Source organism: Schistocerca americana, chromosome 4 (assembly GCF_021461395.2).
Source record: "Schistocerca americana isolate TAMUIC-IGC-003095 chromosome 4, iqSchAmer2.1, whole genome shotgun sequence".
Taxonomy (NCBI): domain Eukaryota; kingdom Metazoa; phylum Arthropoda; class Insecta; order Orthoptera; family Acrididae; genus Schistocerca; species Schistocerca americana.
In genome coordinates, this window is record NC_060122.1 from 293,706,938 (window position 1) to 293,729,891 (window position 22,954).

At 42.4% G+C, this 22,954-nt stretch overlaps 1 protein-coding gene across 1 annotated transcript in view; it reads right to left on the bottom strand.

Annotated features, from left to right (window-relative positions):
- Window positions 1-21,344, bottom strand: part of LOC124613430 — a 181,691-nt gene extending 160,347 nt beyond the window's left edge. The window contains exon 1 of the mRNA XM_047142132.1: window positions 21,187-21,344. Within this exon, the coding sequence (XP_046998088.1) occupies window positions 21,187-21,344 (158 nt within the window). The remainder of the gene's footprint in view (window positions 1-21,186) is intronic.
- Between the last annotated feature and the right edge of the window lie 1,610 nt (window positions 21,345-22,954).

Below are 22,954 nucleotides of genomic sequence, written 5' to 3' on the forward strand. Positions count from 1 at the left end.
TGTTGAAAAGTGATACAGCTTTGTACTACTTCTGCACAATAAATAATATTTTAAAAAATATTTAAAGTTTTCATTTGACTCACCCTCGTACTTTATGAACTGTTTGTGTCAGGTGAGTCCACCATCGTCAACTTCAGTGTCAAGATACATATTTTGCAGAGTTTATCAGCACTGCCAAGTGCGGTATTGCATATCGATACAGCTCCATGGGTATCAAAGTGGACACGACAGAATTGCAAGCTTCCGTCAGAGGCTGACAGCGGTCACACGACATTGGCGGACTAAACGGAGTGCGCCCGCTGTGCCACACCCCCAGTGGCTCTGTACTACGAGTGCTGTCTGCAGCGATGTAGGGCGGCCAGTGGCAGCTGTACAGCCCACTCGCACTTAAGAGTCTCTTCGGTATGTGACGCTATGCGGATGCCATCTAGATGTGGCTCTGACACTATCCCTTGTGCATTAATACATAGAGCCTCATCATTGTTGACATTGAGAGCTGGACTCTTGCTGCATTATTTGTAATGAGTTGTTATATGCCTGGAGAAATACAAGTTAAGTAAATCAAAGGTCTACTATGTTAACTTGATCACTAATTGTTTTGCTCCTGTCCAGTTTTTCTATGATGACTGCTGCTGCACCACTCTGTGGCCCACTTCTCCTTACTATTGTGTATGAGTTGTACACAATACCAGAGGTCTCTAAAGGGGACTACTAGCAATGAGAGAAAATGTTGATGATATTTTCAATCGGTGTTTCTAAGAAGCCAGGGAATTTGCTTCAGCTGATGGAGTTCAAACCAAGCAACTGCGTTTTTCTACCAAGCAAGCACATTGTGCAAATCAGGATATCAGTGATGATGCTGAGGGCTACTACAAAGTGTCTGTGTTCATACCCTTCTGGATGCCTTCATTAGTTCAAGGCAAATCGGTTCTTGACACATTGTGAACTTTTTAGCAGTTTGAATTGTCCTCTACCAAGAAGATCTGAAGACATGGTATCATTGATGGAGTTACGGAACTCCATTAATTTTATGCTTCAGATCCGTCAGTCGCCGACTTAACAACGACAGTGGTTGAGTTGAAACTCATCAACATCTGAGTCGACCGGAGCAGTTGCCTCAAAACGCAATGGAAGCTTTATCTGTCTGTGACCGTCAGATCTATCCGAATTTGTTTCGATTTCTACAGCTCTTGGCAACTCTACCACTGACAATGGCCACGAATGAGTGGTTTCTCCATCTTAAGTGAATCAAAACGTACCTAAGGAATACAACTAGCGAGGCATGTCTGAATGGGCTCGCCATGAAGACAACTCATCGAGAAGAAAGAGATAAGTGATATTGCAAAACAAAGAGGCCACTGAATTGCTTTTGTACTTTCAATTTCTAGTAAATGGTTTAATCTTTAGTTCTCTATATATGTATTAAAGCATCAGACAAAAGGAGATTTCATACACTTAAAAGTAAATTAACATGGCCCTAAACTATTAAAATAGGCAGTTAATAGAATTGGTGCAGAAAATTTTCTTAGCAACTAGATTATGTTTTATTAAAATTTTTCAGACTTCATAAACTTATAAAATTCATTTCATGATATAATTCATAATTGCAATAAATCTGTTTTGTAATGTAATTGGTGTCCCAATTAAACAAATGTTAGCCAATCACACATTTTATTTTTATGATTTTGGATATTAAATTAGTATGAATTAATAAAATTAATTTTCAATTTGTGCCATTATAAACTGAAACAAAACTGTAAGTAGACCACTGACTGCATCACTTGTCTTATTACGTTAAACCTTCAACAAGTGATTATACCTCTTAAAGGGCTGATTATAATAGCATTTTAAAGTTTTAAATTCTGTCAACAGTATATGAAATACCTAAAATCAAAGTTTTGTTGTCCCTGGAAGCCGTTAGACAGACAACCTGCAACTGGGACCGTGAACCATAACCATGAAAATGAATTATATTAAATAATTTAGTAGTAATTAGTGCTTTCACATTTCAGTGGTACAGTTTTTAAGTGATTAATACTGAGTTTTCTGAGTATTGCTCATATTTCAATTCTTTGCAAACGTAAATAATATTAACTTTCAGGTGTCTCAAAATCTTGGCGGATCATACCAGAGTTTTAAATTTAGTATTTTAATTTTAGTCTATCCCAGAACAACGCATTCATCCCCAACACAAACTTTTCATTCATAAAATCTTAGCTCAGGACTAAGGAGGATAAATGGCGGTATGACATCAACAATAATAATTTAAGGGTCTGGTTAGAATTCAAGCAGCTTAAAAGTGGAATTAACAACTCGGCTGAACTCCCTGCGACACCGCATTAAACAGATGATTATGGAAAGCTATGGAACAATGAAGAATTGCAGAGTAAACAAGTTCTCGTTGTATAGCTAGACATGGTCAATTTCTTGACAGTGTCATAACTGTATAGCCTCCTCAAAACCTTTGTAACAAAAACTAAGGTTATATTATTTAATGTTCTTTCAGCACCTAGATGATTAACTGTTGTAAAGTAGCAGAGTAAATGAAGGTCAGATTCCCTACTTACATGAGAGCTTTAAACATCGCAATGGGAAGGTGAATATGGCACGTAACTTAATTCGGCGGTAATGAGCAAATTTGCCTATCAGTATGTAATGCAAAAAGGGATGACATTCAATCGACAGTATTTAACACATCGTTCCTATAATGCATGTTTCAACAGAAGGTGAAACAAGCTGTGAGAGGCGTTTTAGTTTGGAATTCAGAGGGATGACGCAGAGGCAAGGCCGTGCTACAGGGGGTACCACAGAAACCACTTAAAGGGGTGTTCCAGGTGGAAAGTCAACGACCGACTAGGTGACAGACGGGGAGAGCGAGTGTAATGGCCCATCTGAAAGACGACAGGAAAGAAAGCTTTTTGAAAACTGTGTTTCGGAATTCCGAATGGAGACGAAACAAGACGAGTGACGCATTTTTGATGACGTGTCTAGCAAGTGGAACGCACGTGAGAGAGTCAATGTATGGATTTAGGTGTCTAGAACGGGCACAAAACGTCCCATTGGCGGAAACGCGCTAGGAAGGAGAAAAGAGCCATAGTTTCGACGCAATTTAAAATGGTACGAACTATGTGCGATTGGCAGAGAGTGTTTCCAAAAAATAAGAGGAACGCATCTATTGGTCGAAAAAAGCCGTGACGTGAAGAACGAAAGAATCCAGATGGGGAGACAGTTCGGCTATGAGTAGGACAAGACATGAGTAGGAAATTTTCGTGGACTCTTCTCTGAACTGGCGTCAAGTGCAGAACAGAGTGTATAATGCTCTATACGACGCAGAGGAGCAATTTGTGTGAACACTGCGTTCACAGTGGCTGATACCCAGCTAGAAATTAGCTGTAGCGTCGTTTAGCTCCAACTGTGGAGAAACCAACCAGCCAATTAGTTAACTGCTCTAGTGAGAACTGAGAGGGCATTATAATATGCACGCTGCTCCAACCACGTGCGTGTATGTCGCCATATTCGAAGACTAGGGATGAGTACATGTTCTCTTGCATAACGAAAAACATAGGGGAAGTTTCTGCTGGAAAATTCAGCAAAGATGTTATTAGTTTTATAGGAATTTCAGCAGAAAAGAGCGGCCTAGCAGACGACAGCTCATCGCAGCTTAAGGAAATACCGCGTGCAGAGGCGTAAACTTGTTGGTTCACCAGTTTGCGTCCACTGTAAACTCGAGCGACCTTGGATAATCTTTCGCTCAATTTGTCACATAACTAACCATCCACCGTAGACTTGACTGTCATCCTAAATACAGTACCGAACTTTGAACCGGAATCTGACGATTTTTGTAGTACTGACCAACATCGTAAGGTAATTGTAGGAACAATTTTGTAAAGAAACTTCTAGTTAAACTTTAATATTGTCGTGCTTAGGATAACTTAACCTTCTGAGAGTTAATATTTAATATACTTGTGTTTAGGATTATTTCACTTTTTGATGTTGCCGAGATGCGTTATCCTGACAACTGTTTTTTTTTTTTTTTTTGTTGTTGTTGTCACATTGAAAACTGTGTAAAAGCGTGTATTTTTGTACTAATATTGCGACATTAAACATGTCATTTCAACTTACACAGTTGTCTTCAATCCTAGAATAAGTAACCCACAAATGTTGCACCTTACACTGTAATGTCTGAAATCATCTAAAATCGTGAAAGAACCTGGTACGATATTTATAGACAAATAATTAAGCACAACAGAGTGACAAAGATAAGACTTAAAAATTTTTGTAGTATTTTCTGATGTCAGTGAAGATACAAGAAACCTGATACATCCTAAGAAAAGACAGTTTTTTTTAAAGAGGGATGAAAATAATCAAATCGTAATCGAATTCATAATTATCAACAGTTCCCTTTGTAGCTTCCGCTTTTAGCAGCCGATTGCTTCCTTCTGGTTCTTTTTTGTATTAACATCCATTGAGCAGATGATGTGAGTCTTCCTCTATCCTCGCTTTCTCTTTCCTTCTATGCATCTAACTGTTCTCATACTTTCCTCAGGCTTACTCATTATTTGAATAATCCATATTATTTTCATATATTCAGTTACAGCCAGTAATTGCCTTTCTTCTCTCTCATACACACCTCTTCTTTTGTGACTGTGTCATCCCATTTTATTTTTCCCATAGTCCGCTATGTTTCTAGGATAAAAATTTTAACTATCGGCTCCATAAAAATGAATTTACGAAATTAATTTTTTGTTTGTTTGCAGGAGCATGTCTGGAACCCTGGTACTCGTTGTAATCCCCGTGCCACAGTACACTAGTAAGCCAGTAGAGGATTTAAAATGAAGCACCGCCGTCCACTGACAGAGTGGAGATGGGCGGTGCCATTTTGTTTGGACCCCTCTAGCGACGTACTACTGTGCTATGGTGCGTGAGATTTAAAGGTATAAAAGGGCTGCAGACACTGTGGTTCAGTCTAATGCACGTTATGAATTCCCTGATACCGATGAGTATGGTTGACTTCATTTGTAAAACAATAATCTCATACAAAACTATTTGTACATTAATGTCATATTTTGCGCATTACTGCACACATTTGATATGAAGAGAAACGTAACTGTAAATGGTATAAAGTTATTTATAATATTCTAATGATTTTTTCATCTTTATAAAATGAATATAATTATAAGTGAATTTAAATACTATGTTTTCCAGCCATTTAAATAATTAGATTCTTTACCTACAAATGTATTTATTGCTCTTTCTCACTTGGTGGGAAGAGTAGTTGTAACAAAGAGTCATGTTAAGTCTTTTTACAAAGACTGTTTCCTATTTAGTCGGAGTTTGTAGCTCATACAAGTAAATGTAACTTTTTTTGTTAACCGTTTGTTTGAAGTGTTCAGGAATACAGAAGTTAAAAGTGTGAACATTGTTATTTCATAGTTAGTGACTCACTGAACTTTTACAGCCCTGGGAAGTTTCAGTTTTCTTCATGCAGGAAAATCCGGATACAACAACCGCATTCCAGAGACAACAAAGCCAACATATAAAATCAGCTAAGTACCCTATACAAAAAAATATTCAGTGCAAACATGTCCACTTTCAAAATTCTGCAAATTGACGTTCTTCTATTGCTGGATTTGTCAATGCTCATTTGACCTTACAACATGTACCCGTAAATAAAGAAAATTTGATAACTTTTTTTCGATGTTATGTTGATGAATACCCCTTGTATATTTCAAAAGCCGCAGCCGTTTCCTGACTTCCTTCTGCATGATCCAAGTTCTGGCAGCGTACAGTGTATCTTTCCAGACAAAGCACTTTATCAGCTTTTTCCTTAATCCTACTCTAGAATGCCACTTTGCCATTATTATTCACGATTTAGTGCCTGTGTTGGACCACCAATAGCTTTCTATACTGCTTTCCAGGAACGTAACATCTAGCACATATTCCAAATTCTCTGTATTCAAACTTATTTTTACCTTTTCGTTCCCATGTCATTATTTTCTTTTCCTTTTCGTTTATTTGCATTATATAACCTTTTTCGATAACTTCAATCTCCTGTGCAGTCTACTGGAGCCTTTTTCGTTCCCTCGCTACAATAACGTGGTTGGAACACTTATGCAAAGTGACACTTCTGCCAAGAGACATGAACATGTGAAACATACCTACATTTTTTAGAGCACAGTAATTTCAGAAATTCGAGTAGTTCGAGTGGCATGAATTTACAGTTTCAGTGGCTACAATGCAGTCAATACCTTTCATACGTGCGGATGTCAAGGTCGTTGTCCAACGCTGTTGCAAACATATAATACCAATTATTAATACGTATTAAATATAATACTGCAACATAACGTGATTTCCGCACGTGTGTGTTGTAAACGTACGTTAAACTCCGGGAACGAATAGACAGGGGTGTGGTGATATGGCACTAAGGCAAAAAGGAAAGAACAGTCATGTAGACACGCAACCACCTGTGGCATTATGGTCTGCATAGCTTGCGTGCTAAGAACATATTCGGTTCATACGCGGCTGTGCGCGGTTTCGTAAGTTGATATCTGTAGGTTGTGTGCACGTCAATACTGAAACCCGCAACTGTAAGTAAACCAAGTTGTTGTTCTGCAAGTGGTTTATCTGATTTCGTTTATTTATGCCCAGTTGTTGTGAGAAGCGGTTGCCTACTGTTCGTAATCTAGCAAGGGCGCTTCGGCGACCCGTGAAATTGCTGGCTCAGTGTGTACAGTATCATTTAACACAAACGCACGAAAGTGTTCCGACGCGTAGCGCCATCTAAATGAAACGATACACTAGCAACGTTGCAGAGGTGGCATAATCTCCAGGAGACCAATGGTCGTCTAGCAGTAGAGCACAACGCGGCTACATTTACATCTGCATGGATACTCTGCAAATCACACTTAAGAACCTGACAGAGGGTTCATCGAACCACCTTCACAATAATTCTCTATTATTCCCCTCTCGAACAGCGCGCGGAAAAACGGAACACCTATATCCGTGCGAGCTTTAATGTTCGTTGCTCACCATGTAGGTCGGCTTCAACAAAATATTTTCGCATTCGAGGAGAAAGTTGGTGTTTAAACTTCGTGAGAAGATTTCGCCGAATCAACAAACGCCTTTGTTTTACTGGTGTCTACACCAAATCCTATAAAATGTGCGTGACAGACTCTCTCGCGCTGTCTCGATAATACAAAACGTGCTGCTCTTCTTTGAACTTTCACGATGTACTTCGTCGATCCTGTCTGGTAAGGATCCCACGCCGCACTACAGTATTCTGAAAGAGGACGGACAGGCGTTGTGTAGGTGGTCTCTTCAGTAGTTTTGTAACAAATGGCTCTGAGCACTATGCGACTTAACTTCTGAGGTCATCAGTCGCCTAGAACTTAGAACTAATTAAACCTAACTAACCTAAGGACATCACACACATCCATGCCCGAGGCAGGATTCGAACCTGCGACCGTAGCGGTCGCTCGGCTCCAGACTGTAGCGCCTAGAAACGCACGACCACACCGGCCGGCTGTTTTGTAACATTTTCTAAGTGTCCTGCCAATAAAACGAGGTCTTTGGTTAGCCTTCCCCACATTTTCTATGTGTTCTTTCCAGTTTAAGTTGTTCGTAATTGTAATCGCTAGGTATTTGGTTGAATTTACGGCCTTTACATTTGACTTATTTATCGTATAATCGAAGTTTAAGGAATTCCTTTTGGCACTCATGTGGATGACCTCACACTTTTCGTTATTTAGGGTCAATTGCCAATTTTTTCACACTACAGATATCTTTTATAAATCGTTTTCCAATTTGTTTTGATCTTATGTTCACTTTACTAGACGATAAACGACAGCATCATCTGCAAAACACCCAGGACGGCTGCTCAGATTGTCTCGTAAATAGTGTATATAGATAAGGAACGACAGACGGCCTATAACACTACCTTGGGGAACGCCAGAAACAACTTCTGTTTTACTCTATGACTTCCCGCCAATTACTACGAACTGTGACCTCACAGACAGAAAACCATGAAACTAGTATCGTAACTGAAACGATATTCCGTAAGCACGCAATTTCATTACATGCCGCTTCTGGGGTATAATGTGCAAAGCCTTCCGGAAATCTAAAAATACGGGATCAATTTGAAATCCCTTGTCAATAGCACTCAACACTTCGTGTGAGTAAAGAGTTAGTTGTGTTTCACAAGAATGATGTTTTCTAAATCCGTGTAGACTGTACGTCAATAGACCGTTCTCTTCGAGGTAATTCATAATGTTCGAACACAATATATGTTCCAAAATCCGGCTGCATATCGACGTTAATGATATGGGGTCGTAATTTAGTGGATTACTCCTATTACCTTTCCTCAATATTGGCGTGGTACGTGCGACTTCCCAGTCGTTCGAATTCTGGAATATTTTCTTTGGCTTCTCTGGTGAAGGAATTTCGGAAGGCTGTGTTTAGTAACTCTGATTTAGCAGTACTGTCATCGATGGTACGTCCATTGCTATCGCGCAGAGAAGGCATTGATTGTGCCTTGCCACTAGCATACCGTACATACGACCAGAATCTCTTCGATTTTCTGGCAGGTTTCGAGGTAAAGTTTCGATGCGGAAACTGTTAAAAAGCATATGGCATTGAAGCCCGCGCTGAATTTCGATCTTCTGAAAAAAAAATCGACAATCTTGGAAAATTTGTATTCATTTAAATTTGACATGCTTTTTTCATTGTTTCTGCAACAGTGTTCTGATCTGTTTTGTGTACCATGGGGTAGGCTCTGTCGTTTGTCAGATTATTTGGTAAGAATCTCTCAATTGCTGTCGATACTATTTCTTTGAATTCAAGTCACATCTGGTCTGGACTTACATTGTTAATTTGGAAGTAGTGGAGATAGTCTCTCAGGAAGGCGTCAAGCGAATTTTTATCTGCTTTTTTGGATAGGTATATTTTTCGTGTATTTTTGGATGATCCGGGGGAACAGTATTCAGTCTCGCTACGATAATCCTGTGTTCACTAATACCCGTCCAGTTCTGATGCTCGGTATTTGCTCAGGATTATTTTTTGCTAAGAGGTCAAGCGTGTTTTCACAACCGCTTACTATTCGAGTGGCCGCGTGAACTTATTGCTCGAAATAATTTTTAGAGAATGCGTTTAGCACAATTTCGGCTGATGTTTCATGCGTACCTCCGATTTTAAACATGCATTTTCGCCAACATATCGACGGTAAACTGCAGTCACCACCAACTGGAATTTGAAATTAGACTCAAATTTTCTTTGAAGCCTCGAGTTGGGCGGTCGATAAAAGGATCCAGTTATTATTTTATTCCGATTGCCAAGAATGACCTCTACCCACACTAACTCACAGGAATTATCTACTTCAATTTTGCTACGAGATATACTACTCCTAACAGCATAAAACACGCCACCGCCATCTGTATTGAGCCTATCTTTTCTGAACACCGACAGGTCCTTCGCAAAAATTTCGGTTGAACTTATCTCCGGCTTCAGCCAGCTTTCAGTGCCTATAAGAATTTGAGTATCAGTGCTTACTTTTAGCTACGATAGCGATCACCAACTTACACGTGTTTATACGTAAAATAATATATTTGTGTGTGTGTGTGTGTGTGTGTGTGTGTGTGTGTGTGTGTGCCCGCACGCGTAAGGTCAGATTGGGGAAGGATGGGAAAGGAAATCAGCCATGCGCTTTCAAAGCAACCATCCCAGCATTTGTCTTAAGCTGTTTAGGAAAAACGTGGAAAACTTCCATCTGAATGGCTGGGCGGGTATTTGAATCGCTATCACCGCACATACGAATACAGTGTCTTAACACTCAGCTACCTCGCTTGCTTGATAACGATGCTGAGCAGCGGAGCGCCGCTGGTAGAGGCAGTGTCGATGCAAAACTGGTTGCGGAAAGGAAACACAATAAGGATCTGGAAATCAACTGGTTACTGAGAAATACCAACAGGAAATTGAGCAACTGTCTGCTGACTAAGCAGAAAATGTAAGAGAACTTGGCAGAAGGCAGGCATATGGATAAATGGTTGTCAAGTGTAATAGAAAGAAAGCAGAATCATAGCCATTACGTTCGAAAAATGGGTGTGTAAAGGGGAGAAGTTTTCATACTCATTTAGCAGCACACTTGTTCATTAAGGCAGTCAGTATTCTCAGAACACAACAGCGAAGTCTCGCACAATCAATTTGCGAATGTAATAGCTTCGCTTCAAGATATTTAAAAAATATACTTTCGGTTGTCTTTGCTAGGTATCTACAGAACACTTGTTCGTCTCCGAGACTTAAATCGACAGGTTTATCATAAGTGCATCCTGATTAATTGGCTTCATGGTTAACCAATTCTTAGGCTGGACACAATTAGGGCCTGTAACGACAGTTACTATCTTTTTCAAAGGTTCATGGGGTGTAGCCATGTATGGAAGTGAAAGGTGGACGATAAATGGTTTAGACAAGAAGAGCTTTCGAAATGTGGTGCTACAGAAGAATGCTGAAGATTAGATGGGTAGATCACATAACTAATGAGGAGGTATTGAATAGAAATGGAGATAAGAGAAATTTCTGGAACAACTTGACTAGAAGAAGGGATCGGTTGGTACGGCATATTCTGAGGCATCAAGGGCAGCGTGGAGGGTACAAATCGTAGAGGGAGACCAAGAGATGAATACACTATACAGATTCAGAAGGATTTAGTTGCAGTAGGTACTGGGAGATGAACAAACTTGCGCAGGATAGAGTAGCATGGAGAACTGCATCAAACCAGTCTCTGGACTGAAGACCACAACAACAACAACAACAACAACAACATTTTTTTAAATTATAGGATCATAAATAGCGTTCACTTTTGTCAATTTGTCAAAATCATTTTATCCTTTTCAGGTGGAAAATACTGGCGCAAGAAATAAGCCAAGTTAATGAGTTGAGGTATTCGTGACCCGTAAATGCTTGTTTTGATCACCGGATGAGGCGACGCTGAGCTGTTAGTTATAGGGAGTTATCGGAAAAAGTTATGGAATGCAAGTAACATAACGAGACGCCATTCATCAGCAGCCCTGTTCACGGCACCACTCCAAACACTGCCGTTGTTTTGCAGTGTTAACAGCAGCAGGCACTTGGGACGATAATTCCTTACTCTCGTTTTCGGATGGCAGGCGCAGATGTGAAAAGGTTACGATGTGCTCGGTGCACAACACGGCAATCCTTCCTTGCGATGGTCAGACGTGATCGACCGGAACCTTGACGACGACTATGATGACCTCCCGGCTAGCCGCGCGGTCTAACGCGCTGCTTCCCGAGCGGGAAGGCGTGCCGGTCCCCGGAACGAATCCGCCCGGTGGGTTCGTGTCGAGGTCCGGTGTGCCGGCCAGCCTGTGGATGGTTTTTAAGGCAGTTTTCCATCTGCCTCGGCGAATGCGGGCTGGTTCCCCTGGTGGGTTCGTGTCGAGGTCCGGTGTGCCGGCCAGCCTGTGGATGGTTTTTAAGGCAGTTTTCCATCTGCCTCGGCGAATGTGGGCTGGTTCCCCTGGTGGGTTCGTGTCGAGGTCCGGTGTGCCGGCCAGCCTGTGGATGGTTTTTAAGACAGTTTTCCATCTGCCTCGGTGAATGCGGGCTGGTTCCCCTGGTGGGTTCGTGTCGAGGTCCGGTGTGCCGGCCAGCCTGTGGATGGTTTTTAAGGCAGTTTTCCATCTGCCTCGGCGAATGCGGGCTGGTTCCCCTGGTGGGTTCGTGTCGAGGTCCGGTGTGCCGGCCAGCCTGTGGATGGTTTTTAAGGCAGTTTTCCATCTGCCTCGGCGAATGCGGGCTGGTTCCCCTGGTGGGTTCGTGTCGAGGTCCGGTGTGCTGGCCAGCCTGTGGATGGTTTTTAAGGCAGTTTTCCATATGCCTCGGCGAATGCGGGCTGGTTCCCCTGGTGGGTTCGTGTCGAGGTCCGGTGTGCCGGCCAACCTGTGGATGGTTTTTAAGGCAGTTTTCCATCTGCCTCAGCGAATACGGGCTGGTTACCCTTATTCCGCCTCATTGCACTATGTTGGCGATTGCTGCACAAACACTGTCTCCATGTATGCGAACACCATAATTACTCTACTGCACTAACATTTGGGGTTACACTCGTCTTCGTCTGGTATGAAACGTCCCCGGGGGGAAGGGGTGTCCACAGGGGGCCGAACCACACAATAATCCTCGGTATGGTGTGGGGCGGCGGTTGGGTGGGTGGATTGCTGTGGCCTGTTGTTGGGTTGTGAACCACTAAGGGCTATGGCGGGACGAAGCCTCTCCCTCGTTTCTAGGTCCCCGGTTTAATACATACTATACACAATGCTGACCTCACGAGTTTCCATGCTGTCTACCATCGGGCCACTGTTACATCCTAATGCCGCACAAATCTGCATATTACACGATTCGACCAGATGGTCAAATGGGTTCCATTTCAAACTCTGGTGAGTTACAGATAACACTGTATCGCACTAGTATGCGATAACTCGAAGTCCTTCACAGTTATCATTCAGCATCTGACCCCAAGCACGCCCCAGATGCACCCTACCAGGCCTGGTAACAGCACTGAATACAAACGACACTAATGCGCTCTGGTGGCCGTTCTGCCAGTCACGGAGAATTGCGTTTACGTACCCACCGATGATGCGCATGTGTACCTGATCTTGTCTTCTGGTTGCTTCACTCTTCTTTTTGTCAGGCAGTGTATGTCAAAACCAGTTCCTAGTTGCACTGTTACCGACGACTGTGCCGCTAAAGCGGAGTTATTGAACGCAGTTTTCCGAAATTCCTTCACCAGGGAAGACGAACGGAATATTCCAGAATTTGAAACACGAACAGCTGCTAGCATGAGTTTCTTAGAAGTAGATAACTTAGGGGTTGCGAAGCAACTCAAATGGCTTGATACGGGCAAGTCTTCAGGTCAAGATTGTATACCGATTAGGTTCCTTTCAGATTAAGCTGATACAATAGCTCACTACTTAGAAATCATGTACAACCGCTCGCTCACCGATAGATCTGTACCTACAGATTGGAAAATTGTGCAAGTCGCACCCGTGTTTAAGAAGGGTAGTAGGAGTAATCCATCGAACTACAGACCTATATCATTTACGTCGGTTTGCAGTAGGGTTTTGGAGCATATACTGTATTCAAACATTATGAATCACCTCGAAGAGAACGATCTATTGATACATAATCAGCATGGTTTCAGAAAACATAGTTCTTGTGCAACGCAGCTAGCTCTTTATTCGCACGAATGTCTGTCCGCAGAAACGTCACTTTGCATATGTGTTCCAACTACGTTCTTGTAGTCAGAAAATACAAGGGTTCCAGTCGATGCTTGAGGAGACTAAAGTTAACGGAAAATATTTCGGAGTGCTGATAAATGTAAAGAAAAAGAAAATAATGACAAGGAGACGAAATTCTTATGCTCGTTGTTTCTAATTAAATATTTGTGTGATTGTATAAGTTACCCGACTTGTATCTGTTCAACTTTGCAGTTCACGTATTTCGCAACAGACGGCATTGCACTACTATGTCTGTTTCCTTCAAAAGTCAAGACTGCTTATGTTATTTTGTTAGCTGTTATACGCTGAGTGGCCGGCCGGCGTGGCCGAGCGGTTCTAGGCGCTACAGTCTGGAACCGCGCGGCCGCTACGGTCGCAGGTTCGAATCCTGCCTCGGGCATGGACGTGTGTGATGCCCTTAGGTTAGTTAGGTTTAAGTGGTTTTAAGTTCTAGGGGACTGATGACCTCAGAAGTTAAGTCCCATAGTGCTCAGAGCCATTTGAACCATTTTTTCTACGCTGAGTAAAAGTAGTAAATGCAGTTTGCTAAATCGTTTGACCTGATACGAGTGTGCCCACGTTTGTTCGTGGGTGTGTGTATGGGTTCAGGGGAGGGGGGTCAGTGTGCGAATGCGTATTTGTATTCCAGCGTCGAGTTGCGTGACTTTGATCTGCGTCACATTGAAATGCGTTCTTCTGAGTGACGTTAAGACGGTACTCTGTTGAGTGTAGATAACGACTACAGCGCTAGAGTCCAATGTCAGTCACAGCTGGAATTAGTCGACTCAAGCAGATACCTGGATGTAACTGTCTGTAGGGGTATGAAACAAACTTATCACACATGCTCAATCATAGTTGAAGCAGGCGCCAGACTTCGCCTCATTGGAAGGCTACTGGGAAAATGCAGTAACTCTACAAAGAAGATTATTAGCAAACCACTTGTGCGACCCACCCTGGAATATTGCTCAACTGTGTGGGGCGCGTGCCAAATGAATTCAAAGCTCAAAAAATTAGTCACCCTTAAAGAAATTATTACAAGCATCATTTAATACTGCGTAGTTCCGTCCAGGACTTGATAATCGTCTGGATTCGGTTACGAAGTGAGTCCACTAGGCTGTGCTGGTACGTCGTACCCAGGTTAAGTCACTCGCTGAGGATTTGAATGCCCAGTTCCACCAGATTGCTGTGGTGCTCATGTTGGCCTTTTACCTTCTGCTTCAAATGTCTCATAGTTTCCTATGGGGTTCAAGTCAGTTGATTTTACAGAGCTGACAGTGCCAATAAAACGCAGTTGGGAATGGCGACTTCGAGTATGGTTGGTTCTCCACGAAATAAAAGTACCTTATCGATCCCAACCCGCAGACAAGATGGAAGGATGTCATTTGAAAAGAACGCGCGTAGTTCCACTTGATTTCAGAATTTTGATAGCAAAAAGTTCTCACAATTTCGTCAGTTTCGTAATTTATACGGTATAAAATCGAAGTGTGCAGTGACCATGATCAGTATTTCACTTATCTCCAACCGTAAATCATCATCATCACTTATCTCGAAGACTGCAGCTGCGCAAAAGTCTGCAGACTTCGGCTATGCAATAATTTAAATAGGGGGAGTGCAGTTTCTTTCAGTCGTTTCCGCCTACGTTCGAGAAAGTCAGTCTTCCTGTTTTTCTTCTTTTTTCTTCTTGGGAAGTGCCGTTCCCAATCTGTTTTGCCGTAGTCAGCTTCCTCCGGTTTGCTGATTCCATCTATGGACTCACGAACAGTGTTCAGTCTTGTTGTTGGCACCAGTTATGGCAAAACTGTGAGTGGACGAGTTTTCGTGGCTGGAATGTTATCTACAGCTCGTCAGACCGCTAACCATTCCACATGGGCTGCTCTCAGAAAAGCAACTGAAAAGTATCTTATTCTAAACGAAGCTTGTGATGTTCTAGAATTCCTCGTCTTTTCGAGACTTTTAGTTTTCATGCTACTTTCTTTTACGAAAGTTAGCTGATGAATGTTGGCTGCAGATAGAGTGCAGCCTTGTTCAAAAAAATGTTCAAATGTGTGTGAAATCTTATGGGACTTAACTGCTAAGGTCATCAGTCCCTAAGCTTACACACTACTTAACCTAAATTATCCTAAGGACAAACACACACACCCATGCCCGAGGGAGGACTCGAACCTCCGCCGGGACCAGCCGCACAGTCCAGGACTGCAGCGCCTTAGACAGAGAGTGCAGCCTTTTTTCGCCGCGGCTCTAGGAGGGGGAGGGTGGTGGGCCGAACGCCCCAGCCACCTTTCACTCTTGAGAAACAACCCCGTTACTCATTTGATACCTTCAGTGGATCTGGTGCCATCCTGGAGAGACTGAAACACACCAGTTTGGCACGAGGAAATCCGCACCCTTACGTGGGACTGAACTCAGGATCTCCGGATCCAGAGTCTACTGGTATATTCGCTCTATCACCACGGCCAAATGTTGTAGAAAACTGCAGCTGCCAATAAAAGCTTTTACTACACGCCTCGCACTTTCAGTTCTAACAATTTCTCTCTCGTAGGAATGAGGTGCTGAGTTCTTTCTGTTAAGAAGTTAACAATGCAGTCACAAAGCTGGTTCAGTATTTCCGATATTGCTTCAGTCAGTATTTCACTATGCACCACCAAACACTGTGAAATGGTTCATAGCTGTCACCTATAAATCTATGTTACTAAGCGGCTAACCCGGTTTATAGTGTAATGCAGGTAGCATTATCTAATGGCTTCCAGGGCCAAAAAGAATTTTCATTTTCGATATTTCATATGATTATTGGCCGAATTTAAAGATTTAAAATGCTGTCATAATCAGCTCATTAAGAAGTATAATCTTGTGTTAAAGGTTCAACACAGTGAGCCAATATTGAAATTGGTGTCTACTTTTTGAGGCAGCGTAACTGATGGCGCGCAAGTTACTCAGACTATAATCATCCAGTATCAGAGAGCAAGAGACTTTCAACAAACTTTGGGCATGATTTCAAACATTTACGAAACTTTTTCTCGCTGATACGTCGACAATATGACGAAAGGAAAAAAAGTTCATCGGTTGTTATATTTTCGCTATTCGTGCTCTATACTTCAGCATCAGGCATGATGTTTTAATTGATTGCTCCTTTACTATTAGCTCTATTAGGAACACACTTTACAGACGATATCTATATATAGGGGAAGGCGGGGCAAGACGGGGAGGTGGGGTAAGACGGGGAAGGGCTATAAGCTACAGTTAGAGTATTGCCATCTGTGGATAACTACGTCAACATCATCAATACACAGGTCCCAGTGTGTTGACATTGCTGAACCTTAGCTTCGAGGCGGTTCTGTGAGCTTTGCAAGGTACGTACAATTGTGATACTGATTTGCAATGTTTTACACCTTTCGAGGTCCTAAAACATGTGTTTCGTGAATATTTGTCCAGACTGTATATATAGCACTGAATAGTACGTCTTACTAACAGTAAACTGCTGTGTCAGTAGTCAATGTTCACTACATAGTGTTCATGTAGGCGTAATATAACGTGACGGAATGGTAGGGGGCAAGACGGGGTGGGGCAAGACGGGGTGGGGCAAGATGGGGAGCTTCCCCATCTTGCCCATGCTATTTGTCCAACCATTACGTTCTTATCGTCTCAGGCGTTTATCTCGCTGCGGGTTTTGAACACATACATTATACGTTGAATACAACTGTAAATAGAATGGTATTCGTTATTCCAACGGTTCCTAATTAATTACAAAGTACGCCTTAGGCTATATGGTGAATAAAAATACACAAAACGTGCAGAGTCAGTATTCTTGCTATGCTTTAACGACTGACTATTGGAAATATGGTATTTACTGTATAATATAGATTACCAGGAATGATCTGACTCAATAGTACGTTCCACGTGTTTTATTTCAGATGGTTCGCAAGTATTGGCGACAAACGTCTAGGCAAGATTGGTCATTGGAGTCGATGGAAGGAACTGTAAATGCTGTTATGGAAGGTCATATGGGTTCTTTCAGGGCTGCTCGACAGTTCAACGTGCCACAGAAATATGTGTTTCAGCGTCGGGGTGCCCACGACACTTGTGCAGGGGCAGAAAGTGATGATGACGAGGCCGTCCACACTTGTGTACTATGTGAAAGTAAGAGGCCTAAATAAAACGTAATACCTGATTCAACAATTCGTAGAAACATGTTTCGAAACCTTACCGTCACATGATTTCGTTATCCAGTCCTTATTTAAGCTTTAGAGATGAATTCATGCTAGTTCCCCATCTTACCCCGCATATGGGGCAAGACGGGGAATTGGTAGTTTATGTTTCAAATCGAGATATTTCTAACTAAACGTAACAAGTTTGCAGGTTTGTTTGCGTGCTACTGTAATTCAGTGGTTAAATAAACAAATGATAACCAAACCTACTTGAATTTGTTTATTTTTGTCCCTTTTGTAAGGGTTTGAAGTTAGCTTCCCCATCTTGCCCCGCCTTCCCCTATACCCTATATGATTGAATTTGCCTGCAACATTATGTCACTGTACGATACATACTTCAGGAGATATGACATCATAGAGATTCATGAAATAAGGGGTGTTTACTGGTTAAGGGCTACGACAATATGAGAGAAATGTGACAAAAAATGGTGTGAATGATGTAACTATTTCAACAATTTAAGGAAACAGCACGAGCATTCCATAGATCATACTACATCTGTACGGATACTCATTAAATTAGGCAGTACAACGTCAGGTTTTTGTTTGAACAATGCGTTGATATTAAATGTTCAGAAGCATAACGAATCTTTTCTTCGAAATACGCAGTTGCAAAGCAGACTTTCTCATCCAGCTTCGTTATCCGTTGAAAAACGCCCTTGAAACTATAAGTGATACTTTACGGCTCTGTCATTGAAGTTTTCGACAAGAAGAATCGCAAAATTGATCTCAAATATAAATAAAACTATGAGTGCCGGAACTTTTAATATCACGTGGATACAACAAGTATTTTCCGAGTATTCGGCGTCGTTCAGTAGGCCTAGCCTTTACGATCGCATACGAAATTACTTGGCAGTGGCAAGGAAATCGTTTCTGAAGAAGAGAAATTTGTTAACATCGAGTATAGATTTAAGTGTCAGGAAGTCGTTTCTGAAAGTATTTGTATGGAGTGTAGCCATGTATGGAAGTGAAACATGGACGATAACCAGTTTGGACAAGAAGAGAATAGAAGCTTTTGAAATGTGGTGCTACAGAAGAATGCTGAAGATTAGATGGATAGATCACATAATTAATGAGGAGGTATTGAATAGGATTGGGGAGAAGAGAAGTTTGTGGCACAACTTGACAAGAAGAAGGGATCGGTTGGTAGGACAAGTTTTGAGGCATCAATGGATCACAAATTTAGCATTGGAGGGCAGCGTGAAGGGTAAAAATCGTAGAGGGAGACCAAGAGATCAATACACTAAGCAGATTCAGAAGGATGTAGGTTGCAGAAGGTACTGGGAGATGAAGAAGCTTGCACAGGATAGAGTAGCATGGAGAGCTGCATCAAACCAGTCTCAGGACTAAAGACCACAACAACAACAACAACGAAATTACTCTGTGTAATACTACGACGCGATGCGACGCAAGAGCAGATACTCGTTAACAATAACATAATAATAATAAATACAAGAACGATCTGTAACTCTTAACAATTTTTCATAAAGCGATAACAGTTACGAATAACTCACGCCTCGCCACTGATCCACATTATTTATTGGCAAATATGACATAACTATCAATTATTTTTAAGTTAAGCATTCTATAGCAATTCATTAGCTTACACACTGTGACAAACCTCTAAAATCTCGGTGCGTAAGTAGTTGGGTACAAATTCAAAGATTCGTGTGCAAATAATTTTGAAAGTGGGACAACCACAGCTAAAATAATAGTACGGGGTTGCCTGACAGTTGATACAGTGAAAAGTTTTTTTTTTTAAATAGTCGTGTTACAACTGTTAAAATGAAACTTCATGATATGTCCAACGGTCCGCTGTAGCTGTTATTTGGTCAGGTCACTTACAAAGCAACACAACCGGAATGAAATTTTCACTCTGCAGCGGAGTGTGCGCTGATATGAAACTTCCTGGCACATTAAAATTGTGTGCCATACCGAACCTCGAACTCGGGCAAGTGCTCTACGATCATTTTTTTTATCTCATTTTGTTCTATATTGTTCGTTGAATTTGTTCGGAGCGGGCGTCCGATGACACCCGTTTAGGTTCTTCGTTGATCCGTTCACTCAGTTTTTTATTACAGAGAGTAGCTAACCCTCTCTCTGATGAGAGAAATGTGATGCGTTTTTAGCGTGGTACATGTCTTATATATTATAAATTTTGTTATTTTCTCTATATGACTTACTTGTTTATATGTACATACACTTTCTACATAATATGTAATTATACTGTGTACCCTATATTATTGGTGCGTCATAGATACACACTACGACTAAAATAAACGACGCACCACGAATCAATATTCCGAATGGGATGGAAATCGTTATATGTGATGCACAGACAACCAACTGATTACAATTGCAGAGAAACTGGTTAATTTATTCAGGAGAAAGAGTTTCACAATCTGAAAAAGTCAATAATGCGTTGGTCCATCTCTGTTCCTTATGCAAGCAGGTATTCGGGTTCGAATTAGTTGATAGAGTTGCTGGATGTTTTCCTGAGGAAAATCGTGTCATATTCTGTCCAATTGGCACGTTAGATTATCAAAATCTCAAGCTAGTTGTAGGGCCCTGCCTACAAAGCTCCAGACGTTATCATCTGGGGAGAAATCTGGTGACCTTCCTGGCCAAGATAGGGCTTGGCAAGCACGAAAACTAGCAGTATAAACACTCGCTGTTTGCAGGAGGCTATTATCTTGCTGATATGTAAGTCCAGGATGGCTTGCCATGAAGGGCAACGAAACGGGGCGTAGAATATCGTCGTATGAACGGTACCCAAAGGGCTCTAGCTACAAAAAAAGAACATACAATCATGACCATACCTAGCTTCACGAATCCGCCTGGCGAATTTGTGTCGAGGTCCGGTGAGCCGGCCAGTCTGTGGATGGTTTTTAGGCGGATTTGTGTCGAGGTCCGGTGAGCCGGCCAGTCTGTGGATGGTTTTTAGGCGGTTTTCCATCTGCCTCGGCGGGCTGGTTCCCCTTATCCCGCCTCAGTTACACTATGTCGGCGATTGCTGCGCAAACAAGTTCTCCGCGTACGCGTACACCACCATTATTCTACCACGCAAACATAGGGGTTACACTCTTCTGGTGTGAGACGTTCCATGGGGGGTCCACCGGGGGCCGTCCCGCACAACAACCCTGGGTTCGGTATGGGGCGGCGGAGGGGTGAAGTAGACTGCGGCAGTCGTCGTGGGGTTGCGGACCACTGCGGGTGCGGCGGGGACAGAGCCTCTCCGTCGTTTCTACGTCCCCGGCTAACAGAACACAATATAACATACCTAGCTTTCATTCTTCTATGGATTTCAGTTGGAGGCACGTTTTCTGCGTTGCTCACGCACCTACATGGTTACATTTCAAGCCGCCATGTCATACGATACAATCCGGAGCCCTCTAGCGGAAGAAGATTGCAACTTGCGAAGCGGGAAAGTCGACCGAGTGATAAGCATGGCACAAAATACCTCAACCGATATTGGGAGTTTGATTATTTGAAGAACCTAGGGTGGAAGGTTTACTGGTTAAGGGCTACGGCAGGTCATTTTTAATCTGCGGTCACGAATTCCTTAATGGCAGCTGTTAATGGAACAGCTCGCTATGAGGAGTGAAAGTGACTTCAGTCACTGGGGTGCTTTCAAGCGTCATAAATTCCACTGAGTCACTGCTACGAACTAATTAGCACTTAGCGGTATGCGACTGTGTTTTCCGTACCTGTTGGGCGGCGTGGGCGGTGCGGCGTCCCTCGCGAGTGTGGCTCCAGGGAGATGTGGGCGCGGGACCTTGCCGCCAAGGCCGCGTCCTTTCCGAGCCGTCCGCTTATTAGGCTGAGGCCGTGCTGGCCAGGCCGCTCTCTGCACTGCGGCCCGCATGTCGCATTTCACTCAACACTCTCCTCCCGCTCGCTCGCTGCCTCTAGAAATGCCACGCAGCCGACGGGATGTGGCTGCTTTCTGAAGCGTGAAGACAGGTTACTCTATACTCCACTAGTATTCGCCGTACTTAGTAAATCGGATATCTAACAGCAGGAGACTAGTACAACTTCTTAGCACTCTCTTGTTCAGTAGAAGTTTCTTTGCCGAATACCAACACAAGATGCAGTACCCCGTGTGTGTGAACGTAAAAGACGTTCCTATCTAGAGTCCGAGACACCACTCAAGACCGGCTACCCCGCGTGTGTGTACTTAAAAGACGTTACTACATAGAGTCCGAGACACCACTCAAGACCGACTGTTGATACATTAAAAAAAAAAAATGTGTGTGAAATCTTATGGGACTTAACTGCTAAGGTCATCAGTCCCTAAGCTTACACACTACTTAACCTAAGTTATCCTAAGGACAAACCCACACACCCATGCCCGAGGGAGGACTCGAACCTCCGCCGGGACCAGCCGCACAGTCCAGGACTACAGCGCCCTAGACCGCTCGGCTAATCCCGCGCGGCGATACATTTAACACAATGAAAGTACGCTAGCCGCGCATGATTAGCCAAGCGGTCTCAGGCGCTGCAGTCATAGACTGTGCGGCTGGTCCCGGCGGAGGTTCGAGTCCTCCCTCGGGCATAGGTGTGTGTGTGTCTGTCCTTAGGATAATTTAGGTTAAGTAGTGTGTAAGCTTAGGGACTGATGACCTTAGCAGTTATTATCCATAAGATTTGACACACATTTGAACATTTGATTTTTGAAAGTACGCTATCTGAAATTTGGCCCTAGCAGGATATCTAACGTGAGGAAGTGCTATAAAATAAATTAATAATTATATTTTAAAAGCAATTGATAATAAAAATGAGATAATGAGAACACTACCTAATGCAAATGAAATTAAAATCGAAATAAACCGGTGATTTATTACAGACGTCTGACTTCTTACAGCTGGTTTGAGTGGCCGCTCGGTTCTAGGCGCTACAGTCTGGAACCGCGCGACCGCTACGGTCTCAGGTTCGAATCCTGGCATGGATGTGTGTGATGTCCTTAGGTTAGTTAGGTTTAAGTAGTTCTAAGTCCTAGGGGACTGATGACCTCAGCAGTTAAGTCCCATAGTGCTCAGAGCCATTTGAACCATTTTGACTTCTTACACACGAACACCAACAGATTGAGAAATACGAATCGGACATTATAAACAGTTAATCAGCACAAGTATGACGTGCATGGAAGGATAACGCATTCAAGCTCCACATTCCTTCAATGATTTGAATAAACCCCACGAATCTGAATTTGACTATGCAGTGGTTGGTTGTCCAAACTTAACTGAAAAGAACCTACTTTCATAATTGGAATCTAACGACGTCTACATATACATATACATCTACATTATTACTCTGCAATTCACGATTAAGTGCCTGCCTTTAGATTTGTGTGATTAATCGTATGAATCAAATTTAGCGGATTCTTTTTAGTGCTCAATGGATAACTTCACACTTTTCATGACTGCACCATACAGATATAATTCATTTTTCAATTCTTTTTAATCATACAATGACTTT